Consider the following 23,013-nt stretch of genomic DNA (forward strand, 5'->3'; position numbering starts at 1 on the left):
CACGCCTTACCGCCTTTGTTTCCCCAGTGGCGATGTTTAAACACCGCACCAGGTACGCATTTGAGGCTGAGTCGACCGAGGGGACACCCAGGACCGGTTCAGATAATCGTCCACTGGTGGCCGTGAGGGGGAATCGAACTCGGGTGGCCGGGTTCGTAGCGCAGCGTGCTAACCTCTACATCACTGCTCCCCACGAAGATCAAGGTACACAGAGTGCATGCGATGAGCATGATGTACGTATGTGCCGGGCCCCCCTCTCTCTCAATCTCCCGGTGCGGCAGCTGAAACGTCGCGGGCCAGTTTTGGTGTCATCGGGTTCACTCCCACCACGGTGAAGTCGACGTGCCGTGGTGGGGTAAAGTGTGGGTCACTTCCCACCTCCTATTCCCAAAACATGTCCAGCGTGGAAGAGTAGACCAAACGCCGGCTCCTCTCCAGAGCTCGGCTCTGCTGCACCTCCGGTCGGGGTCGGCCCCCAGTGTTGCCCCTCGGTGAGTGGGTGGGTAGGCGAGTGAGTGGGTAGGCGAGTGGGTGGGCGAGTGAGTCGGTGAGTGGGTGGGTGACTAGGTGAACGAGTGGGTGAGTGAATGAGCGGGCGAGTGATTGGGTGAATGGGTGGGTGAGTAGGTGGGCGAGTGGGTGATTAGGTGAATGAGTGGATGGGTGAGTGAGTGAGTGGGTGAGTGGGTGATTAGGTGAATGAGTGGGTGAGTGAGCGGGTGGGTGGGTGGATGAGTGGGTGGGTGGGTGAATGAATGGGTGGGTGGGTATGTGGGTGGGTGGGTATGTGTGTGGGTGAGTGGGTGGGTGACACCGTGACACTGACACCGCGACACACTGACACCGTGACAGACACCGTGACACTGACACTGTGACACCGACATTAATTGAAAATCCGGATATAAAAAAATGACAACACACGACACCGCCAAAATCTAAAACGTTTATCCGAAAGCAGTTACACTTGATTAGGAAATTCATCAACACCACCACCATCATAACAATAATAATTGTATTATAACTATTATGATTGGAACTGCCACGTGAAACATCGACTCCACACACAAACGTCTGTCCCGCGCACCCCCACGTCACACGCAAGCTGCAGGAGCCACCGCTGGCAGAAGACTCCTCCGCTACGGGGGAAACTTCAGAGCCCTCTATCCGGGTATTTGGCCTACTCTTCCACGTGGGAGAGTAGGCCAAAGAGGTGCGAGTCGCACCCACATTTCACCCCACCCACATGGGTATGATTGGTATCCGTCCGTCGCTCCGACGTCAATTGGGGTCGCCGTGGAGGCGAGGAGATGTTGGCTCCCTCGGCTGGTGTGCAGGGCGTGGGTTCGATCACGACCCTGGCAATGCCTGCTGCTGCTGTGTATTTGTAGTTTGCTTTGCGTGTCTCTCATCATCATCATGACGGTGGTGAGATGTTAACTACCTTCCCTGGTATGCAGAAGGTCGTGGGTTCTATCACGACCCTGACGCCTGCTGCTGTATATTTGGACTGTGCGTGTCTCTTTCTCCCTGTGGTCCTGAAGGTTTGTTCCTCTTGCACATTTAGAATCAACGTCACGCGTTCAGAGCAATTTGTCTGCTGCTATAAACTTTCCACGCGATGATAACGATGATGAAGAGTCCACTTCGGCTGAGCTATCATGTGGTGGCCAGGTCGCTTCTGAAGAAGAGCCGCTACATAGCAACTCAGTGGGGCCTTACAGCTGGTAACATAAACACAACAGTTTAGTTTAGATTCAATGCGCTTTTGGGTTGTTATTTTATCGTTATTTTGATTCAGGTAAGTCTCACCCAGTCTCAAGACCCTCTTGCAGGAGAGTCCTGCTTCACAGGTAAGCGGGCGATGCTGCTGCTGCTGTGACCACGATTGAGTGATTTGCCCGGGGTTATTCCTCGGCACGGTATATCTCAATGAGCAATGGCGCTTCCTCGGTGTGTGGTCGATATCTCAGCTCTGGGCAACCCACCTAGAACAAGGGGAGCACGTAGCCACTATGCGCGCACGCACGCACGCAGACATGCACGCAGACGCGCATACACACACGCGCACGCAAAGACAACGATCCCTCCACCCCCATAAAGCTGCTAGTGAGCAGCACCTCTGAAGGCCGCCACAACACATTCACTCACACTCGCTCACATTCACTCACACACACTCATTCTCACACTGTCACACTCTCTCACACTCTCTCAAACTCTCTCACATTCAGATTCACTCGCACACCCTTACCAACACCAATACCCACCATTCGCCTCGATGTGACGGTGACGTCACCAAAGGCGCATGTGCCAGGCCAGGTGCACTTTGAGGCCACGTGAAGTGTCAAAGGCTCGCTGGCAGGACATCACAGGAACAGACCCAGCAGGTGCCATGGGTTGGCTGAGATGACTGGCAGATGCACACAACTGTACCCCCAACAATGCCGTATTTTAGCCACCCGGTGTTCCGCTCGTTGTTGTGAGCCTCGCTCCTCTGCCCTCCGTTGTTGTTGGAGGGCGACTGCCTCCAATTGCCCAGTAGTGTCCTTCATGAGCCTCCTCCTCCACAGAGGCCGATCTTGACACTGCTGGTACCAGTCATTGGCAAGCTGCTTGGGCATGTGATGTCTGGGTATTCAGGCTACACGACCCAGCAACCGCAGCCTCGCCTGCCAGAGGAGCTCTCCAGATCTACAAGCTCCTCACACAATCCAGCCTGCAGGTTAAACCCAGGATGGATCGTAGGCAGGGCCAGCCTGAATGTGTTTAACTGGCTCACTCAATCACACACACACCCAGACCCACTCACACCCACTCCCGCTCACACCCACTCACTTTCACTCACACATACACTCACACCCACTCACTCACACCCACTCACTCACACACCCTCACTTTCACTCACAAAAGACAAAGATCTCCCCGTATAGATTGTACCAGACTGTTGGGGCAACTGCTGTTAGCGAGCACCTATGAAGGCCGGCACGGTACACAAGGGGGTGGGTGGCCAGCACCACGCCCGACCGCCTTTGTCTCGTCAGTAGCAATGTTGTTACACACCGCACCAGGTATTCATTTGAGGCTGAGTCGACCTAGGGGAGGCCCATGACCAGTTCAGATAATCGTCACCGGTGTTGGCCGTGAGCGGGAATCGAACTCGTGTCACACCCACTCACTCACACTCACTCACTCACACTCACTCACACCCACTCACACCCACTCATACACACCCACTCATACACACTCACTCACACCCACTCACTCCCACTCACTCACACCCACTCACTCACACCCACTCACTCACACCCACTCACTCACACCCACTCACTCACACCCACTCACTCACACCCACTCACTCACACCCACTCACTCTACAGAGGGGGGGAGCAGAGGGGGGGAGGCTGCACAAACTCCAGACAAAAAGCCGGCACCTGGGTCCGGAAACAAACCCCTGGCGCTTCTCGCCACAAGGCGGCAGCATCCCCACCACCACCAACACCACCGGGACAGCCCTAAAAGAGGCACAGCACCGTGACTCTACAAGAGGTACGGTACACAGCACCGTGACCAGAGGTCGCAATCGGGTACCCGATACCCGTACCCTGCCCGATACCCGGCTACCCGTACCCGGCTGTGTACGGGTAGCCGTTTGCGACCCTGGTGCGGCCGGGTACGGGTACGGGTAGGCCGTGAGTCACTGGTGAGTCACCGTTTGTCACTCATTTTGGGTAGGGTACGGGTAGGGAACGGGTACCCGTACCCAGCCGGGTACGGGTACCCATTTGCGACCCTGGTGTGGCCGGGTACGGGTAAGGAATGAAAACCCGTTTGCGACCTCTGACCGTGACTCTACAAGAGGTAGGGCACACAGCACCGTGACTCTACAAGAGGCACACAGCACCGTGACTCTACAAGAAGCAGGGCACACAGCACCGTGACTCTACAAGAGGCACACAGCACCGTGACTCTACAAGAGGCACACAGAACTGTGACTACAAGAGGTAGGGCACACAGCACCGCGACTCTACAAGAGGTAGGGCACACAGCACCGTGACTCTACAAGAGGCACACAGCACCGTGACTCTACAAGAGGTAGGGCACACAGCACCATGATTCTACAAGAGGCAGGGCACACAGCACCGTGACTCTACAAGAGGCAGGGCACACAGCACCGTGACTCTACAAGAGGCAGGGCACACAGCACCGTGACTCTACAAGAGGCAGGGCACACAGCACCGTGACTCTACAAGAGGTAGGGCACACAGCACCGTGACTCTACAAGAGGCACACAGCACCGTGACTCTACAAGAGGCACACAGCACCGTGACCCTACAAGAAGCAGGGCACACAGCACCGTGACTCTACAAGAGGCACACAGCACCGTGACTCTACAAGAGGTAGGGCACACAGCACCGTGACTCTACAAGAGGCACACAGCACCGGAACTCTATAAGAGGCACGCAGCACCGTGACTCTAGAAGAGGCAGGGCACACAGCACCGTGACTCTACAAGAGGCACACAGCACCGTGACTCTAGAAGACGTAGGGCACCATGCGGTACGGCACGGCATCCGTGTAGCTGCGCCAGTCGGCGCCGTACTTGGCCGAGCAGCGGTGCTCGTCGCGCACGCAGCGGTGCACAAGCAGCACCCCGAGGTAGACGGCGTAGAAGTAGGGCAGCAGGTGCCCTCCGCCGCACGCCAGGCAGTACGCCAGCGCGCCCATCAGGTCGCCCGTGTAGTTGAAGTGGCGCGCCAGCCCCCAGAATCCCGACGCCAGCAGGCGGCTGCGGTGGCGCCGCCCGTCGGCGGAGGCGTAGGAGCACTCGACGGAGCGCGGGGGGGATCCCCAGATGAGGCAGCGGCCGTCCGTGCGCCGGAAGAGGTCCTTCTGGTGGTTGCTCACGCGGAACACAAAGTAGCCCGACAGGCCCAGCAGCAGCACGCCCACCGCGGCCGGAGTGGACAGCCGCACCGGGTTGTAGACCAGGTAGAGGCCCTGCAGGAGCACGCGCAGGGTGGGGAGGGGGTTAGGAGGTAGCAGTAGGGGCAGTGAGATGTTGACGACCTCGCCCAGTATGCAGGATGTCGTGGGGTTGATCCCAACCCCTGATGCCTGCTGTATATTTGGAGTTTACGTGTCTCTCTCTCTCTACCCGTGGTCGTGTGGATATTTCTTCTCCGGGCCCTCCAATTTTTCCCCTCCACATTTAGAATCGACATTACTCGTTTAGAGTATTCCTTTCTTGCTATAAATTTCCACACGACGATGATAAGCTGCTTCATTGAGCTATCATGACGTGTGATAGCGAGGGTCGCTTCTGAAAAAGAACTACACAGCTCAGTGGGGCCTTACCTGGTAACAATAAAAAAAATAGTAAAACAACGATTAAAATATGATAGCGGGTTGGGTTGGCAGAAGGGAGTAGGGATCGGGGTAGTGGTAGGGATCGTTGAAGTGGTTGGGGTTAGAGGCGCCTCACTGCCTGAGGCCGATGAAGTCTGACTGGCACAATTCAACATCGACTTACGTCGACTCCTGAGCTGCGATGTGCATCCCTCCGAGACCCACCAGCCAAACACGGCCAACATTCGCGCCCCGTTCCTCTCTCGAGCGACAATCACCGTGCAGTGATCACAGCCCTCCATCACCAAGCGGCAGAGCCATCAACGTTGCCCCGTCGTGAACAAAGTTTCGACCGCTACGGTGATTGATCGCTTAAGTCTACATGCCCCAAGTCGTTTGCTGTCATTGTGGCTTTAGTTTCCAGGTGTAGTCGAGCGAGATTCGTTTCACAAGCTCTGAGTGGGTTACTCATTTCCCACTGTGAATAACGACCGTGATCGTCACTGTTAGCCTGACAGACGCACACATGGATGCACGGATGGATGGACGGATGGACAGACACAGGGACACACGGACAGATGGATGGACACAAGGACGGATGCACGGACAGACGGATGCATAGAAACACGGACGGAACGCACGGATGCACACACAGACGAAAGGTCACGTGGATGGGACGCACGGACAGACACACGGACAGACAGACGGATGGACTCACGGACAGATGGTCAGACACATGGACAGAACGCACGGACAGACGGATGCACGCGCAGACACTCCGAGCGCGCAAACACTCCGAGCGTGCGTGCTGCGTAGCGAGCACTGGCTGAGCACCTGCAGCGTGTAGAGGTAGGGCAGCCAGACGCAGTCACCCCAGCCCAGATACCAGCCAAAGTGGTCGTGGCAGATGTCTATGGTCTTCAGGTACCACGCTTCGTTCCAGAAGAAGTCCAGCACGTAAATGGCCTGGGCGAAGAAAAGCAACCCAGGCAGTGCGTGTCAACCCAACTCGCCGCTTTAGATGCGGCCCGTTGTTGATGTGTTTAGTGATTAGTTTATTGCTCTTCTCCCCCCCCCGTACCTCCGATTAACGCAGTTGACTGCGTGTGGTGGTGCGAAAGAAGTTCAACGCACACACATACAAACTACTATACGCTACACTATACACTACTATAGACTACACAACTATACAATACACTATACACTGCACTAAACACTACACTATACACTACTACACACGACACTACAATATACTACCCTCCTATATACTACACTACTAGACACGACACGAAACACTATACCACTCTAGTACATTAAGAGCTAATTTATTGGAGTGCTTTTTGTGTTTAGCGCACCTGGCTACATACGGTGCAAAAGAAGTTCAACGTACATCCTTCTAAGGAATGAATACGCTGGCTAGGAGATGTTAACTACCTCACCTGGCATACAAGAGGTCGTGGGTTCGATCCCGACCCTGACGATGCCTGCTGCTGTCTATTTCAGAATCAGAATATTTATTTAGACTGCAGGAGGAATCCGATAAGCTACAAAGCTCTTTGTAGGGGCACGAGGTCTGAACTTTACAACAACAACACTATACACACAAACGTGACAGTAGTGCAATGTACACCCCCCGCGTGTCGCCCCGCGTGTCCCTACCTGCAGCACGTTCACGAGCACCATGGAGTTGGTGACGTGTCCGTGCAGCTGCTGCTGCTTGGCAGCGAACGAGAGGTTGATGAGCGTCCAGGCCACGATGCCCGGGCGGCCGTTGAAGAAGAGCTTGAGGTCGAACCAGCGGCCAATGCGAGGGTTCAACTCGATGCCCATCATGAAGTCGTAGAACACGTTGCCCGTGAACTTGCTGCCAGCGGGAAACAACAACAACAACATGAACAACAACATGGACAATTACACAACCAATGGACAAAAACAACAACACAAACAACCGAGCGAGGATCTGTGAGTCTGTGGGTCTCTGTGTGAGTATGTGGGTCTCTGTGTGAGTCTATGGATCTGTGCGAGTCTATGGGTCTCTGTGTGAGTCTATGGGTCTCTGTGTGAGTCTATGTGTCTCTGTGTGAGTTTATGGGTCTCTGTGTGAGTCTGTGGGTCTCTGTGTGAGTCTACGAGTCTCTGTGTGAGTCTATGGATCTCTGTTTGAGTCTACGAGTCTCTGTGTGAGTCTATAGATCTCTGTGTGAGTCTATGGGTCTCTGTGTGAGTCTACGGGTCTCTGTGTGAGTCTATGGATCTCTGTGTGAGTCTATGGGTCTCTGTGTGAGTATATGGGTCTCTGTGTGAGTATATGGGTCTCTGTGTGAGTCTATGGATCTCTGTGTCAGTCTACGGGTCTCTGTGTGAGTCTAGGGGTCTCTGTGTGAGTCTATGGGTCTCTGTGTGTGTCTACGGGTCTCTGTGTGAGTATATGTATCTGTGTGAGTCTACGAGTCTCTGTGTGAGTCTACGAGTCTCTGTGTGAGTCTATGGGTCTCTGTGTGAGTCTATGGATCTCTGTGTGAGTCTATGGGTCTCTGTGCGAATCTATGGGTCTCTGTGGGAGCGACTCACTCACAGTAAGGAGTGGTGAGGTAGTGACCCACCCAGCCAGCGACTCACCAGTCTGCGGCGTTGCTAGGGAAGACGTAGGCCTTGAGCATGGCGAAGGCCGAGACGCCGTATCCCAGCAGGTTGGCGCACCACAGCAGCGAGCCCCAGTGGTCGAAGACGATGGTGGGAGAGAACCAGTGGAAGTAGGTCGCGTTGGCGGCCCACAGCAGGTGGGTGAGCAGCCAGGCCTGCAGGCCGTTCACCTGGTACAGCACCACCGCACCTGCACCACAGGGATGGCGACGGTGATGGTGGTGATGGTGGTGATGATGGTGGTGGTGGTGATGATGGTGGAGGTGGTGATGGTGGTGATGGTGATGGTGGTGATGGTGGAGGTGGTGATGGTGACCACGGTGATGGTGGTAGTGGTGGTGGTGGTGGTGATGATGATGGTGGAGGTGGTGATGGTGGTGGTGACCACAGTGATGGTGGTGGTGACCAAGGTGATGGTGACGAGAGTCGATCAGGGCGGCAGGATGGTGGCAAAGTGGTGAGACTCGGGCCTTGCGGCGAGAAGCGCCTGGGTTCGATTCCTGACTTGGGAGCATGTGGGGAGTCTGGGTGTTCTTACAGTGAGTGTGAGTGAGTGTGAGTGAGTGTGAGTGAGTGTGAGTGAGTGTGAGTGAGTGAGTGAGTGTGGGGAGCGGTCGTGGTAGCTGTTAGTGCTGCGCTACGAACCTGGCGATCCGGGTTTGATTCCCATCCATGGCCAACACCAGTGACGATTATCTGAACCGGTCCTGGGCCTCCCCTAGGTCGACTCAGCCTCAAATGAGTACCTGGTATGGTGTGTAAACATCACCACTGGGGAGAAAAAGGCGGCCGGGCGTGGTGCTGGCCACCAACCCCCTCGTGTGCAGTGCCGGCCTTTATAGGTGCTCGCTAACAGCACTTGCCCCAACAGTCTGTTAAAGGCTATATGGAGAATCTTTGTTTTTGTAGGTGAGTGCGTGGGTGAGTGTGGGTGAGTGTGGGTGAGCATGGGTGAGCATGGGTGAGCGTGGGTGAGCGTGGGTGTGTGCGTGGGTGTGTGCGTGGGTGAGCGTGGGTGAGCGTGCGTGGGTGAGTGTGGGTGAGTGTGCGTGGGTGAGTGTGGGTGAGCGTGGGTTAGTGTGGGTGAGCGTGGGTGAGCTTGGGTGTGTGCGTGGGTGAGCGTGGGTGAGTGTGCGTGGGTGTGTGCATGGGTTAGCGTGGGTGTCTGCGTGGGTGAGCGTGGGTGAGTGTGCGTGGGTGAGTGTGGGTGAGCGTTGGTGGGTGTGGGTGACCGTGGGTGTGTGCGTGTGTGAGTGTGGGTGAGCGTGGGTGAGTGTGGGTTAGTGTGCGTCGGTAAGCGTGGGTGAGGGTGGGTGGGTGAGTGTGGGTGGGTGAGCGTGGGTGTGTGCATGGGTGTCTGCGTGGGTGAGCGTGGGTGAACGTGGGTGAGCATGGCTGAGCGTGGCTGAGTGTGCAGTTGGTGCAGTGCGATGTGAGTATTTAGTTTGTGCATTCACTGGTGATTGTTGTTTGTTGTTATTTGTCGCGGTATTTGTTGTTGTTATGTTTTGTTGTTGTTTGTTGCATTCTTTGTTGTTGTGTTATTTGTCGCCATGTTTGTTCTTATTGTTGTTTGTTTTTGTCGTCGTCGTGAGCGGCGTAGTGCCGTGCGGCTACCTGCGGGAGTTCGTGCCCCCTCCTGCACCCCACCGGCGTAGCCGGGAACCAGCTTGTGGCAGACATCAGGCAGGAAGCGGTAGAGGAATGCCTGTGGCAGACACGCGGGCACACAAGGTCACACAAGGTCACACAAGGTCACACAGCATGTGGACTAATCTCCATCTGTTCCACGCACAGCGTGTGGACACCCCCCTCTCACTCGCTCTCACCTGGAAGGAGATCACCCCCCGCTCGCTCGCTCTCACCTGGAAGGCGACCCACAGGAGGTAGACAGCACCAGCGGTGGACGTGATGGAGGGCGAGCGTGCCCAGACGTCGCGCAGGGTGGAGCGGCCCGAGTAGAGGTGGAGCAGCGGCTCAGCGAGCGAGCACTGGTACTGGTCGCAGGCCGTCACAAGCGCGAAGACGAGCAGTGGGGCGCAGAGTAGCAGCAGCACCACCGCAGACAGGGACAGCCAGTCCACCTCCCTGAGTCACCCACACACAGTCACCCACACACAGTCCACCTCCCTGAGTCACCCACACTGAGTCCACCTCCGACCTAAATTCTGGACCGGTTTCGATGTTCAGTGTCTCGTCAGCAGCTTGCGAGACGCCATGCCGGTGAAGAGCCCGACGGCAGTGAGCAAGTCCCCGTATCTCTTAGAGATGGGTCCTGACCTGCTGATGAGGCACTGAATGTGGAGACCGGTGTGGTGCAGGGGCGGACGTGGGAAGCGGGAGGTGGGGTGGTGCGGTGTGTGTGGTGTGTGGTGTGATGCGATGTGCGTGATGTGCGTGGTGTGTGTTGTGTGTGGTGCGTGTGTGTAGTGTGGTGTGTGTGGTGTGTGTGGTACGTGTGGTGTGTGTGGTGCTTGTGGTGTGTGTAGTGTGGTGTGTGCAGTGTGGTGTGTGCAGTGTGGTGTGTGCAGTGTGGTGTGTGCAGTGTGGTGTGTGCAGTGTGGTGTGTGCAGTGCGATGTGGTGTGGTGTGTGTGTAGTGCGGTGTGGTATGGTGTGTGTCATGTGGTGTGTGTGGTGTGTGTGTGTGGTGTGTGTGTAGGGTGGTGCGGTGTGTATAGTGTGTGTGGTGTGTGTGGTGTGCGTGGTGTGTGTGGTGTGTGTGGTGTGTGTGGGGTGTGTGGTTCATGTGGTGTGGTGTGTGTGGAGCGGTGTGATGCAGTGTGTGTGGTGTGTGTAGTGTGGTGTGGTGTGGTAAGATGCAGTGTGTTGTGGTGCGGTGTGGTGCAGTGTGTGTGTGTATGGTGTGTGTGTACGATGGGGTGTGGTGTGTCTGTGTGTTGCGGTGTGTGTGTGTACGCTATGGTGCAGTGTGTGTATGGGGTGTGTGTACGGTGCGGTCTGTGTGTACGATGCGGTGTGTGTCTGTGGTGTGTCTGTGTGCTGCGGTGTGTGTGTATGGTGCGGTGTGCGTGGTGCGGTGTGTGTGGTGCGGTGTGTGTGTACGGTGTGGTATGTACGGTGCGGTGTGTGTGGTGTGGTGTGGTGCGGTGTGTGTGTACGGTGTGTGTAGTGCGGTGCAGTGTGTGTGGTGCGGTGTGTGTGGTGCGGTGTGTGTGGTTCGGTGTGTCGGGTGGTGTGGTGTGGTGCGGTGTGTGTGGTGCGGTGTGTGCGGTGCGTGCGGTGTGTGCGGTGCGGTGTGTGCTGTTCGGTGTGTCGGGTGGTGTGGTGTGTGTGGTGCAGTGTGTGAGGTGCGGTGTGTGAGGTGCGGTGTGTGTGGTGCGGTGTGTGCGGTGCGGTGTGTGCGGTGCGGTGTGTGTGGTGCATTGTGAGGTGCGGTGTGTGCGGTGCGTGTGGTGCGGTGTGAGGTGCGGTGTGTGTGGTGCGGTGTGAGGTGCGGTGTGAGGTGCGGTGTGAGGTGCGGTGTGTGCGGTGCGGTGTGTGCACTGCGGGGTGTGTGGTGCGGTGTGAGGTGCGGTGTGTGAGGTGCGGTGTGTGAGGTGCGGTGTGTGTGGTGCGGTGTGAGGTGCGGTGTGTGCGGTGCGGTGTGAGGTGCGGTGTGTGCGGTGCGGTGTGTGCGATGCGGTGTGCGGTTTGTGCGGTGCGGTGTGTACGGTGCGGTGTGTGCGGTGCGGTTTGTGCAGTGCGGTGCGGTTTTTTGCGGTGCGGTGTGTGCGGTGCGTGTGTGTGGTGTGTCTGTGTGCTGCGGTGTGTGTGTATGGTGCGGTGCGTGCGGTGCGGTGTGTGCGGTGCGGTGTGTGCGGTGCGGTGTGTGTGGTGCGGTGTGTACGGTGGTGTGGTGTGTGCGGTGCGGTGTGTACGGTGCGGTGTGCGTGGTGCGGTGTGCGCGGTACGGTGTGTGCGGTGTGTGTGGTGCGGTGTGTGTGGTTCGGTGTGTACGGTGCGGTGTGTGTGGTGCGGTGTGTGTGATGCGGTGTGTGTGGTGCGATGTGTGTGGTGCAGTGTGTGTGTGCGGTGTGTGTGGTGCGGTGTGTGCGGTGTGGTGTGTACGGTGGTGTGGTGTGTACGGTGGTGTGTGCGGTGCGGTCTCACCAGGCGCGTCCCCACTGCCCGGCTCCACAGGCTGCGTCCGCACTGTCACCAGGCCCAACGCCGTCCGGGTTCCCAGCCTTGGGCCTCCTCCTCACCGTTGCAGCGTCGCTCGCAGCCATCACGCCCTGCAACATCAACAACGACAACAACAGTCACGATATCAACTACATCAACTACATCAACATCGGCAACAGCATCATCAACATCGCCAACAGCAACATCATCAGCAGGTGAGAAAGAAATTCATCAGACAATCTGTCTCCCTTGAACCACTGCTGGTGAACATGCCCAGATGTGAGGGTCAAGGACTCTCTCTCGGTCGTGGTGTGAGTCGTAAAGGTCACGGCTCAGCTGTCAACAGCTGTCTACAGCTGCACCTTGACCACAGGTGCACAGGGCTCAGCTGTCAACAGCTCACACCCCACTCTGCACCATCTGACTAGCACATACACACAAAGACTCACACAGAGACCCACAACACACATTCAGAAACACACATTTAGCGTATTTGGATACTGTTATTCATTTACCACGTGATAAGATACTTCATTGGGCAATCATTTGTGATAGCCACGTCACTTCTGAACAAGAGCTATACAGCTCAGTGGGATTTCCTGGTACATTTTAAATAGCTTAGTTTCATCTGCATCACCAGCCGTATGGGAAAAATAAGTCTCAATGGTATTGGCCAAGGCCACATCTCCAATGCTGCATGGGGTGCCGCGGTGGTTCGGAGATGTTGACTACTTCACCTGGTATGCGGGAGGTCGTGGGTTCGATCCCAACCCTGACGATGCCTGCTGCTGTCTATTTGGCGTTTGCGTCTCTCTTTCCCTCTCCATGGGCGCCGTCCATAAATGACGTCACGTGATTTTGGACGATTTTTGCCCCCCCCCCCCAGTCACACGGCGTCACAAAAAGACAGACCCCCCCCCCCATAAATATGTCACAAGCTCTGCCCCCCCCCTCCCAAATAAATACATGCTTCAAATCGCTTTAAACTATTGTCATTTAATGTGGCGCTGCACTCTGATGTTGTAGGAGAAAATATGTATAAAAAAGTCTATTTAATTAAGTAGAACGTGTTGTCTATATTGATTTAAAGTTGTGCATTTTGATGTGACGTCACATTTCTCAAACCCCCCCACCCTCGTCACACATCGTCACAAATGTCTGACCCCCCCCCAGATGCGTGACGTCATTTATGGACGGCCCCATGGTGGTTTGCGTGGATGTTTCTCCGAGGAGTCCTCCGGGTGACGACAAGGCACTTCGTTGAACTATCAGTTGTGATGGGCAGGTCGCCTCCTTAACAAAAGAGCCACTGCAGAGCTCATTTGGGGCCTTTACCTGGTGAAGTAAAGAACAATTGGGATCAACCAATTGTTCTTTACGATGAGGATCTTGAGACTCGGCGAGGCTCTCCTTGGTAAGCAGCTCATCATAAATAAATAAATGATACCAACGAGGTGACCTTGCTTCTATGAACCAAGTGGGCTGCTCTTTGAACCCGAGGAGATAACGCTGGGGATCTAATCAGCTAATCAGAGGGCGCCCGGCCCAAGGGGGCATTAACTGAGCCACCACCACCGCCACTACCACCGCCGCCACTACCACCACCGCCACTACCACCGCCGCCACTACCACCACCGCCACTACCACCACCCTAATACCACCCCGCCACTACCACCACCGCCACTACCACCACCGCCACTACCACCACCCCAATACCACCAACCCAATACCACCACCGCCACTACCGCCACCCCAATACCACCACCGCCAATACCACCACCGCCACTACCACCACCGCCAAAACCACCACCGCCACTACCACCACCCCACTACCACCACCGTCACCGCCACCGCCACTACCGCCACGACCACCACCGCCACTACCACCCCTATCACCACTGCCACTACCACCACCGCCAAAACTACCACCGCCACTACCACCACCCCAATACCGCCACTACCACCACCGCCACTACCACCACCGCCAAAACCACCACTGCCACTACCACCACCGCCACTACCACCACCGCCACAACCACCACCGCCACAACCACCACCGCCAAAACCACCACCGCCACTACCACCACCCCAATACCACCACCGCCACCGCCACTACCGCCACTACGGCCACGACCACCACCGCCACTACCACCACCGCCACTACCACCACCCCAATACCACCACCGCCACTGCCACCACCACCACTATCACCACCACCAATACTACCACCGCCACTACCACAACCCCAATACCACCACTGCCACCGCCACTACCGCCACCACCGCCACGACCACCACCGCCACTATCGCCACCCGCCACTGCCACCACTATCACCACCGCCACTACCACCACCCCAATACCACCACTGCCACTACCACCACCGCCACTACCACCACCGCCACTACCACCACCGCCACTACCACCACCGCCACTACCACCACCGCCACTACCACCACCGCCGCCACCGCCACTACCACCACCGCCACTATCACCACCGCCAATACCACCACTGCCACTACCACCACCCAAATACCACCACCGCCACTACCGCCACCCCACTACCACCACTGCCAAAGCCACCACCGCCACTACCACCACTACGACCACCGCCAAAACCACCACCGCCACTACCACCACCCCAATACCACCACCGCCACTACCGCCACGACCACCACCGCCACTACCACCACCGCCACTACCGCCACTATCACCACCGCCACTACCACCACCGCCAATGTAAGGGCCCCACTGCTTAGCCAGGAGTCAGCTCAGCAGGGAGTCGGCTCAGTCAGGAGACTGACACGCTCGCAGCCCATGCATGTGTGTGTATGTACACACGCGCATGTGTGTACATACACACACACAAACATGTGTGTACATACACACACATACATGTGTGTACGTGTGTGTGCAGCCTGTAACAGACTGTTGGGGCAAGTGCTGTTAGCGAGTAGCAGCACCTGTGAAGGCCGGCACAGCACACGAGGGAGTTGGTGGCCAGCACCACGCCCGACCGCCTTTGTCTTCCAGAGGGGCGATGTTTTACCACACCATTCATTTGAGGCTGAGTCGACCTAGGGGAGGCCCTTGACCGGTTCAGATAACTGCCATTGGTGTTGGCCATGAGTGGGAACCGAACCCCATGTCGCCGGTTTTGATTCAATGTTAATAATATACTATAATGCAATGTGAATTATGTACTATAATGCAATGTTGATACTGTCATGGTTCATTATAGAGTTAGAAATACCGCTCATGTTGTACGCATGTTGAATTTCTCTCGCATCGCACGTAGCCAACCCTGATAATCGGATGTGCGGGTGGGAATTGACAACAAAAACAACTCTTCATGTGGCACACATTGCCATGCCCGATCAGCTTCTGGCTCATCATCATCGCGTGGAAATTGATAGCGGCCACAAACTCTAAACGCGTAGTGATATTGATTCTAAACGTGGAGGGGAAAAAAACCGGAGGACCTGAAGAAAAGTCCACGTGACCACGGGGAGACCCCGAGAGAAACTCCAACTATACAGCAGCAGCAGGCGTCAGGGTCGGGATCGAACTCACGACCCGTGTACCAGGCGAGGTCGTGAACATCTCACAGCCACCGCCGCACCCTGCGCTGTGAACCTGGCGACTAGAGAGTTTGATTGTCGAGCATAATCACCAACAGTGGTGACGATTCATCTGAACTGGTCCTGGGCCTCCCCTAGGTCGACTCAGCCTCAAAAGACTTCCTGATGTGGTGTGCAAACATCACCACTGGGGAGACAAAGGCGTCCGGGCGTGGTTCTGGCCACCCACCCCCTCGTGTGCCCTGCCGGCCTTCATAGGTGCTACTCGCTAGCAGCACTTGCCACAACAGTCTGTTTAGGCTATACGGGGGATCTTTGTCTTTTTTGCCTAATCTCTCTTACCGGCACCACGGGAGTCAGAAACACAAACAACTCGCAATGTCTCCTTCATCTGTCTCTCCACATTCAAATAATATAAAGTATTCACATAAACAGATACCCAGAGACTCACACACAGACATATAGACACACACACAGATACCCATAGACTCTCTCACACACACAGACCCATAGACGCACACACACACAGATACCCTTAGACACTCATAAAGAGACCCATAGACACAAAGACCCATAGACACACAGTGACCCATTGACTCACACAGAGATCCATAGACTGTACACAGAGCCACACACTCACACAGAGACACACACTCACACAGAGACACCTAAACTCACACAGAGACACACACACTCACACAGAGATTCACAGACTTACACAGAGACACACAAACTCACACAGAGATCCACAGACTCACACAGAGACACACAAACTCACACAGAGATCCACAAACTCACACAGAGACACACACAAACTCACACAGAGACACACACACACCCACACAGAGACCCATAGTCTCACACAGAGACCCATAGACTCACACAGAGACACACAAACTCACACAGAGATCCACACTCACACAGAGACACACAAATTCACACAGAGACACACACACACTCACACAGAGATCCACAAACTCACACAGAGACACACACTCACACAGAGACACACATACTCACACAGAGACACACACACACTCACACAGAGACCCATAGACTCACACAGAGACACACAAACTCACACAGACTCACACACACACCGACACAGAGACACACACACACTCACACAGAGACCCATAGTCTCACACAGAGACACACACACACCCACACAGAGACACACACACACTCACACAGAGACCCATAGTCTCACACAGAGACCCATAGACTCACACAGAGACACACAAACTCACACAGACTCACACAGAGTCACACACACACACTCACACAGAGACCCATAGACTCAAACAGAGACACACACACACTCACACAGAGACACATAGACTCACACAGAGACACACAGAGACACACACACAGAGAGACACACACACACCCACACAGAGACACACACTCACACAGAGACCCATAGTCTCACACAGAGACCCATAGACTCACACAGAGATCCACACTCACACAGAGACACACAAATTCACACAGAGACACACATACACTCACACAGAGATCCACAAACTCACACAGAGACACACACTCACACAGAGACATACATACTCACACAGAGACACACACACACTCATACAGAGACCCATAGACTCACACAGAGACACACAAACTCACACAGACTCACACAGAGACACACACACACACTCACACAGTGACCCATAGACTCACACAGAGACACACACACACAGAGACACACACAAACTCACACAGAGATCCACACTCACACAGAGACACACAAATTCACACAGAGACACACACACTCACACAGAGATCCACAAACTCACACAGAGACACACACTCACACAGAGACACACATACTCACACAGAGACACACACACACTCACACAGAGACCCATAGACTCACACAGAGACACACAAACTCACACAGACTCACACACACTCACACAGAGACCCATAGACTCACACAAAGACACACAAACTCACACGGAGACCCACACACACTCACACAGAGACCCATAGACTCACACAGAGACACACAAACTCACACAGACTCACACACACTCACACAGAGACCCATAGACTCACACAGAGACACACAAACTCACACAGACTCACACAGAGACACACACACACACTCACACAGAGACCCATAGACTCACACAGAGACACACACACACCCACACAGAGACACACACACACTCACACAGAGACCCATAGTCTCACACAGAGACACACACACACTCACACAGAGGCCCATAGACTCGCACAGAGACACACAGAGACACACACACACCCACACAGAGACGCACACACACTCACACAGAGACCCATAGACTCACACAGAGACACACACACACCCACACAGAGACACACACACACTCACACAGAGACCCATAGTCTCACACAGAGACCCATAGACTCACACAGAGACACACAAACTCACACAGACTCACACAGAGTCACACACACACACTCACACAGAGACCCATAGACTCACACAGAGACACACACACACTCACACAGATACACATAGACTCACACAGAGACACACAGAGACACACAGAGACACACACACAGAGAGACACACACAAACCCACACAGAGACACACACACTCACACAGAGACCCATAGTCTCACACAGAGACCCATAGACTCACACAGAGACACACAAACTCACACAGAGATCCACACTCACACAGAGACACACAAATTCACACAGAGACACACACACTCACACAGAGATCCAAACTCACACAGAGATCCAAACTCACACAGAGACACACACTCACACAGAGACATACATACTCACACAGAGACACACACACACTCACACAGAGACCCATAGACTCACACAGAGACACACAAACTCACACAGACTCACACACACTCACACAGAGACCCATAGACTCACACAGAGACACACAAACTCACACAGACTCACACAGACTCACACAGAGACACACACACACACTCACACAGAGACCCATAGACTCACACAGAGACACACACACACCCACACAGAGACACACACACACTCACACAGAGACCCATAGTCTCACACAGAGACATACACACACTCACACAGAGACCCATAGACTCGCACAGAGACACACAGAGACACACACACACCCACACAGAGACGCACACACACTCACACAGAGACCCATAGACTCACACAGAGACCCATAGACTCACACAGAGACCCATAGACTCACACTTCTCTCCATCTGTCGGCCCGGGCTCTCAGACCCCCCCCCGTCCCCAGCTCCCGCTGTGTGCACGTGCGCGTCGAACGCCGGGAGGTTGCATTCACCACAAAGGCAAAGCTCCCCCCTAAAGGCTAGGCAGGCTGTTGGGGCAAGTGCTGCTATAGCGAGCAGCAGCGCCTATGAAGCCTGGCACGGCACACAAAGGGGGGGGGGGGCAGTACCAAGATGGATACTCCACGCACCGCGCCAGCTACTCATTCACTGCTGGGGAGACCTAGGGGAGGACCGGTTCAGGCAATCGTCACTGGTGTTGCTGGTTATGAGCGGCTCTCCATAATGACATTACACACCCGCCCATTACACACTCACACACCCATCACACACACACCCATCACACACACACATCACACACACCCATCTCCCACACCCATATCACACACCCATCACACACACACACCCATCTCACCCATCACACACACACCCATCACACACACACATCACACACACATCACACACACAGCACACACACACCCATCTCACCCATCACACACACACCCATCACACACACCCATCTCACACACCCATCTCACACACTCATCACACACATCTCACCCATCACACACACACCCATCTCACCCATCACACACCCCCATCTCACACACACACACATCTCAGACTCCCATCACACACACACACACATCCATAACACACACACCCATCACACACACACCCATCACACACCGATCACACAGAAACCCATGTCACACACACACACCCATCACACACACCCACCACACACACACTCATCTCACACACACACCCATCTCACTCACACACCCATCTCACACACACACCCATCTTACACACCCATCTCACACACCTATCTCACACACCCATCTCACACACCCATCTCACACACACACACATCACACACACCCATCACACACACACATATCACCCATCACACACACCCCCATCTCACACACACACACATCACACACACCCATCACACACACACACACCCATCTCACATACGCATCTCACCCATCAAACACACACCCATGTCACACACACACACATCACACACACACTCATCTCACACACACACCCATCTCACACATCACACACACACACCCATCTCACAAACACACATCTCACACACACACATCTCACACACACACACATCTCACACACACCCATCTCACACATCACACACACACACATCTCACACACACCCATCACACACACACCTATCTCACACACACACCTATCTCACACACACAGACCGCACACACCACACACACACCACACATACACCACACACACACACACAACCCGCACACACACACTCATCCTAAAAACACACACATTCACTGTCAATGTTTACAGTTTAAACACGCACCCATCACATGCTCCCATCACCCCCATCACACGCTCCCATCACCCCATCACACGCTGCCATCACACCCATCACTCCCATCACACGCTCCCATCGCTCGCTCCCATCACTCCCATCACCCATCACACGCTGCCATCGCTCCCATCACACGCTTCCATCGCTCCCATCACACGCTCCCACCCATCACTCCCATCACCCATCACACGCTGCCATCGCTCCCATCACCCCATCACACGCTCCCATCACACGCTCCCATCACCCCATCACACACTACCATCACTCCCATCACCCATCACACGCTCCCATCACCCCATCACACGCTCCCATCACCCATCACACGCTCCCATCACCCCATCACACGCTCCCATCACTCCCATCACACAGCTCCCATCACTCCCATCACCCATCACACGCTCCCATCACCCCATCACACGCTCCCATCACCCATCACACGCTCCCATCACCCATCACACGCTCCCATCGCTCCCATCACCCCATCACACGCTCCCATCACTCCCATCACACACTCCCATCACACGTTGCCATCACCCCATCACCCAGCTCCCACTTACATCACACAGCTCCCATCACCCATCACCCCATCACACGCTCCCATCACCCGCTCCCATCACCCCATCAAACGCCACTTACATCACTCCCATCACACGCTCCCATCACCCATCACACAGCTCCCATCACCTATCACACGCTCCCATCACCCCATCACACGCTCCCATCACGCCCATCACCCCATCACCCAGCTCCCATCACCCCATCACACGCCACTTACATCACTCCCATCACACGCTCCCATCACTCCCATCACACGCTCCCATCACCTATCACACGCTCCCATCACCTATCACACGCTCCCATCACCCCATCACACGCTCCCATCACTCCCATTACCCCATCACACAGCTCCCATCACCCCATCACACGCTCCCATCACTCCCATCACAGGCTCCCACTTACATCACTCTACTCTGCAGTTGCTAAGCACAGGCCCGCAAGGACCACACATCGCCAAGCGTGCGAGCAACACGCAACACGATCGATTGCGCGAGATTCTTCGCATCATCATCATTGTTGTTGTATCACGATACCAGCTTGACAATGGCGGGGCCGGCCAGCAACAAGCAGCACTAACTCAATGGGAGTCGTAAATAATGTGAAGACGGCACGCGAGCTGCGCTTTCTTCTCTCACCTGCTTCGCCTTTCCCTCTTCGTCTCTCCGCGTCGTCTCCCCGCGTGTCTCCAGCTCGTCTCCACGCGCGCCTTTGTCTCTCCTCCGCCGTGGGGCGTCGAGTTCTTATCAGGGGGCCGGGGCTGAGGCTCTGATGGGGCGGGGCTAGCGGGCGTGGAGGAGGGGGCGGGGTCAACGAGGGCGCCCCGCCCGACCGCCCCACGTGACCCTGGCGCGCGAGCTCCTCGCTTGCCCACCCCCCCACCCCCATTGGCTGGCACCGCTCTCCTCACCGCTCGCGCGCTCATGAATATGCAAATTGCAGGAGGGGTCGGGGAAAAACAAAGATAAAGATACCCCGTGTAGCCTGAACAGGGGCAAGTGCTATTAGCGAGCGCCTATAAAGGCCGGCACGGCACACGAGGGGGTGGGTTGCCAACACCACGCCCGGCCGCCTTTGTCTCCCCAGCGGCGATGTTTACACACCGCTACACCAGGTACTCATTTGAGGCTGAGTCAACCTAGGGGATGCCCAGGACCGGTTCAGATTGTCGTCACTGGCGGTGTTGGCCGTAAGCGGTCGCCAGGTTCGTAGTGCAGCGGAGCGCTCACGCGCATTGCGCATGCGCAGTGAGCGTTCACGCGAGCCCCCCCCCCCGAGGCGGCCATGTTGCCCAGGGAAGTGTCCACGTGAAGCTTAATGCCACGCGACTTCTTCAACTTGCAGACCCCTCGTCAGCGCCCTACCTTACTAGAGACCAACTTGGACATTATTGGTCACCCCGTGCCCATATCAATCTCAACGTTCATCCTTCAAAGTCCCATCACAAGGGAGAAACACAAATAGACATTTATTTTTTGCCCCAATTGAAACGGCTGTACGAGATGGTTAAACCGACATTGGTTCAAAGAAGCCCAACTGCTGACGAGACCCCACATGTCAAACAACGTTTCGCTGGTGTTGAAACCAATGCTAGTGAAATAGCATCTCTCAGAAGGTGATGTGGCTAAGTGGGAATGTGTAAAATACTTGGATAGATTTCGTTTTATGTGGAGGGACAGCTACTGCAGCTAACGAGGTGAATTGCCTATCCAGTTATCCTGGCAATGTTCTTGCAGCGACTTATAAGCATAGACCAGGGGTCGGCAACCCCTTCAAAGAAGAAGAGGCGCCATTGTTATTTTTGATCTTTGAACAAAATATTTCGCATCACACGCAAAGCTGCTTCTTTGTGTGGGTCTCTGTGCAAAGCCCGCTGAGGTATTAACTTGTTTTTCAGAAGTGACCTCCACAAATGATAGCTTAACAAAGTGGCCCATCATTTGGACATTTACAGCAGCAAATTAATCTACAATCTCCATGCATGTTTCTAAATGTGGAGGGAAAAGCCAGAGGACCCGGAGAAAAAATGCCACGCGACCACGGGGAGAGAGAGACACCGCAAACTCCAAATATACAGCAGCAGGCGTCAGGGTCGGGATCAAACCCCCGAACCTCCGGTATGCCAGGCAAGGAAGATAACATCTCACCACCACCTTGTAATAAAG

General features: G+C 55.1%; 1 protein-coding gene across 1 annotated transcript; it reads right to left on the reverse strand.

Moving 5' to 3' along the window:
- Nucleotides 1–929: 929 nt before the first annotated feature.
- DHCR7 (7-dehydrocholesterol reductase) lies at nucleotides 930–21,640 on the reverse strand. The gene is made up of 8 exons (XM_078619692.1): nucleotides 21,487–21,640; nucleotides 12,099–12,223; nucleotides 9,852–10,074; nucleotides 9,604–9,694; nucleotides 7,963–8,176; nucleotides 7,003–7,207; nucleotides 6,178–6,309; nucleotides 930–4,995 (listed from the first exon to the last, which is right to left on the reverse strand). The coding sequence occupies exons 2-8, from the start codon at nucleotides 12,215–12,217 to the stop codon at nucleotides 4,531–4,533; spliced, it is 1,449 nt and encodes a 482-aa protein (XP_078475818.1). The 5' UTR covers nucleotides 12,218–12,223; nucleotides 21,487–21,640; the 3' UTR covers nucleotides 930–4,530.
- Nucleotides 21,641–23,013: the final 1,373 nt, after the last annotated feature.

The sequence above is a fragment of the Lampetra planeri genome, chromosome 64, assembly GCF_965212315.1.
Source record: "Lampetra planeri chromosome 64, kcLamPlan1.2.h2, whole genome shotgun sequence".
NCBI classification, from domain to species: domain Eukaryota; kingdom Metazoa; phylum Chordata; class Hyperoartia; order Petromyzontiformes; family Petromyzontidae; genus Lampetra; species Lampetra planeri.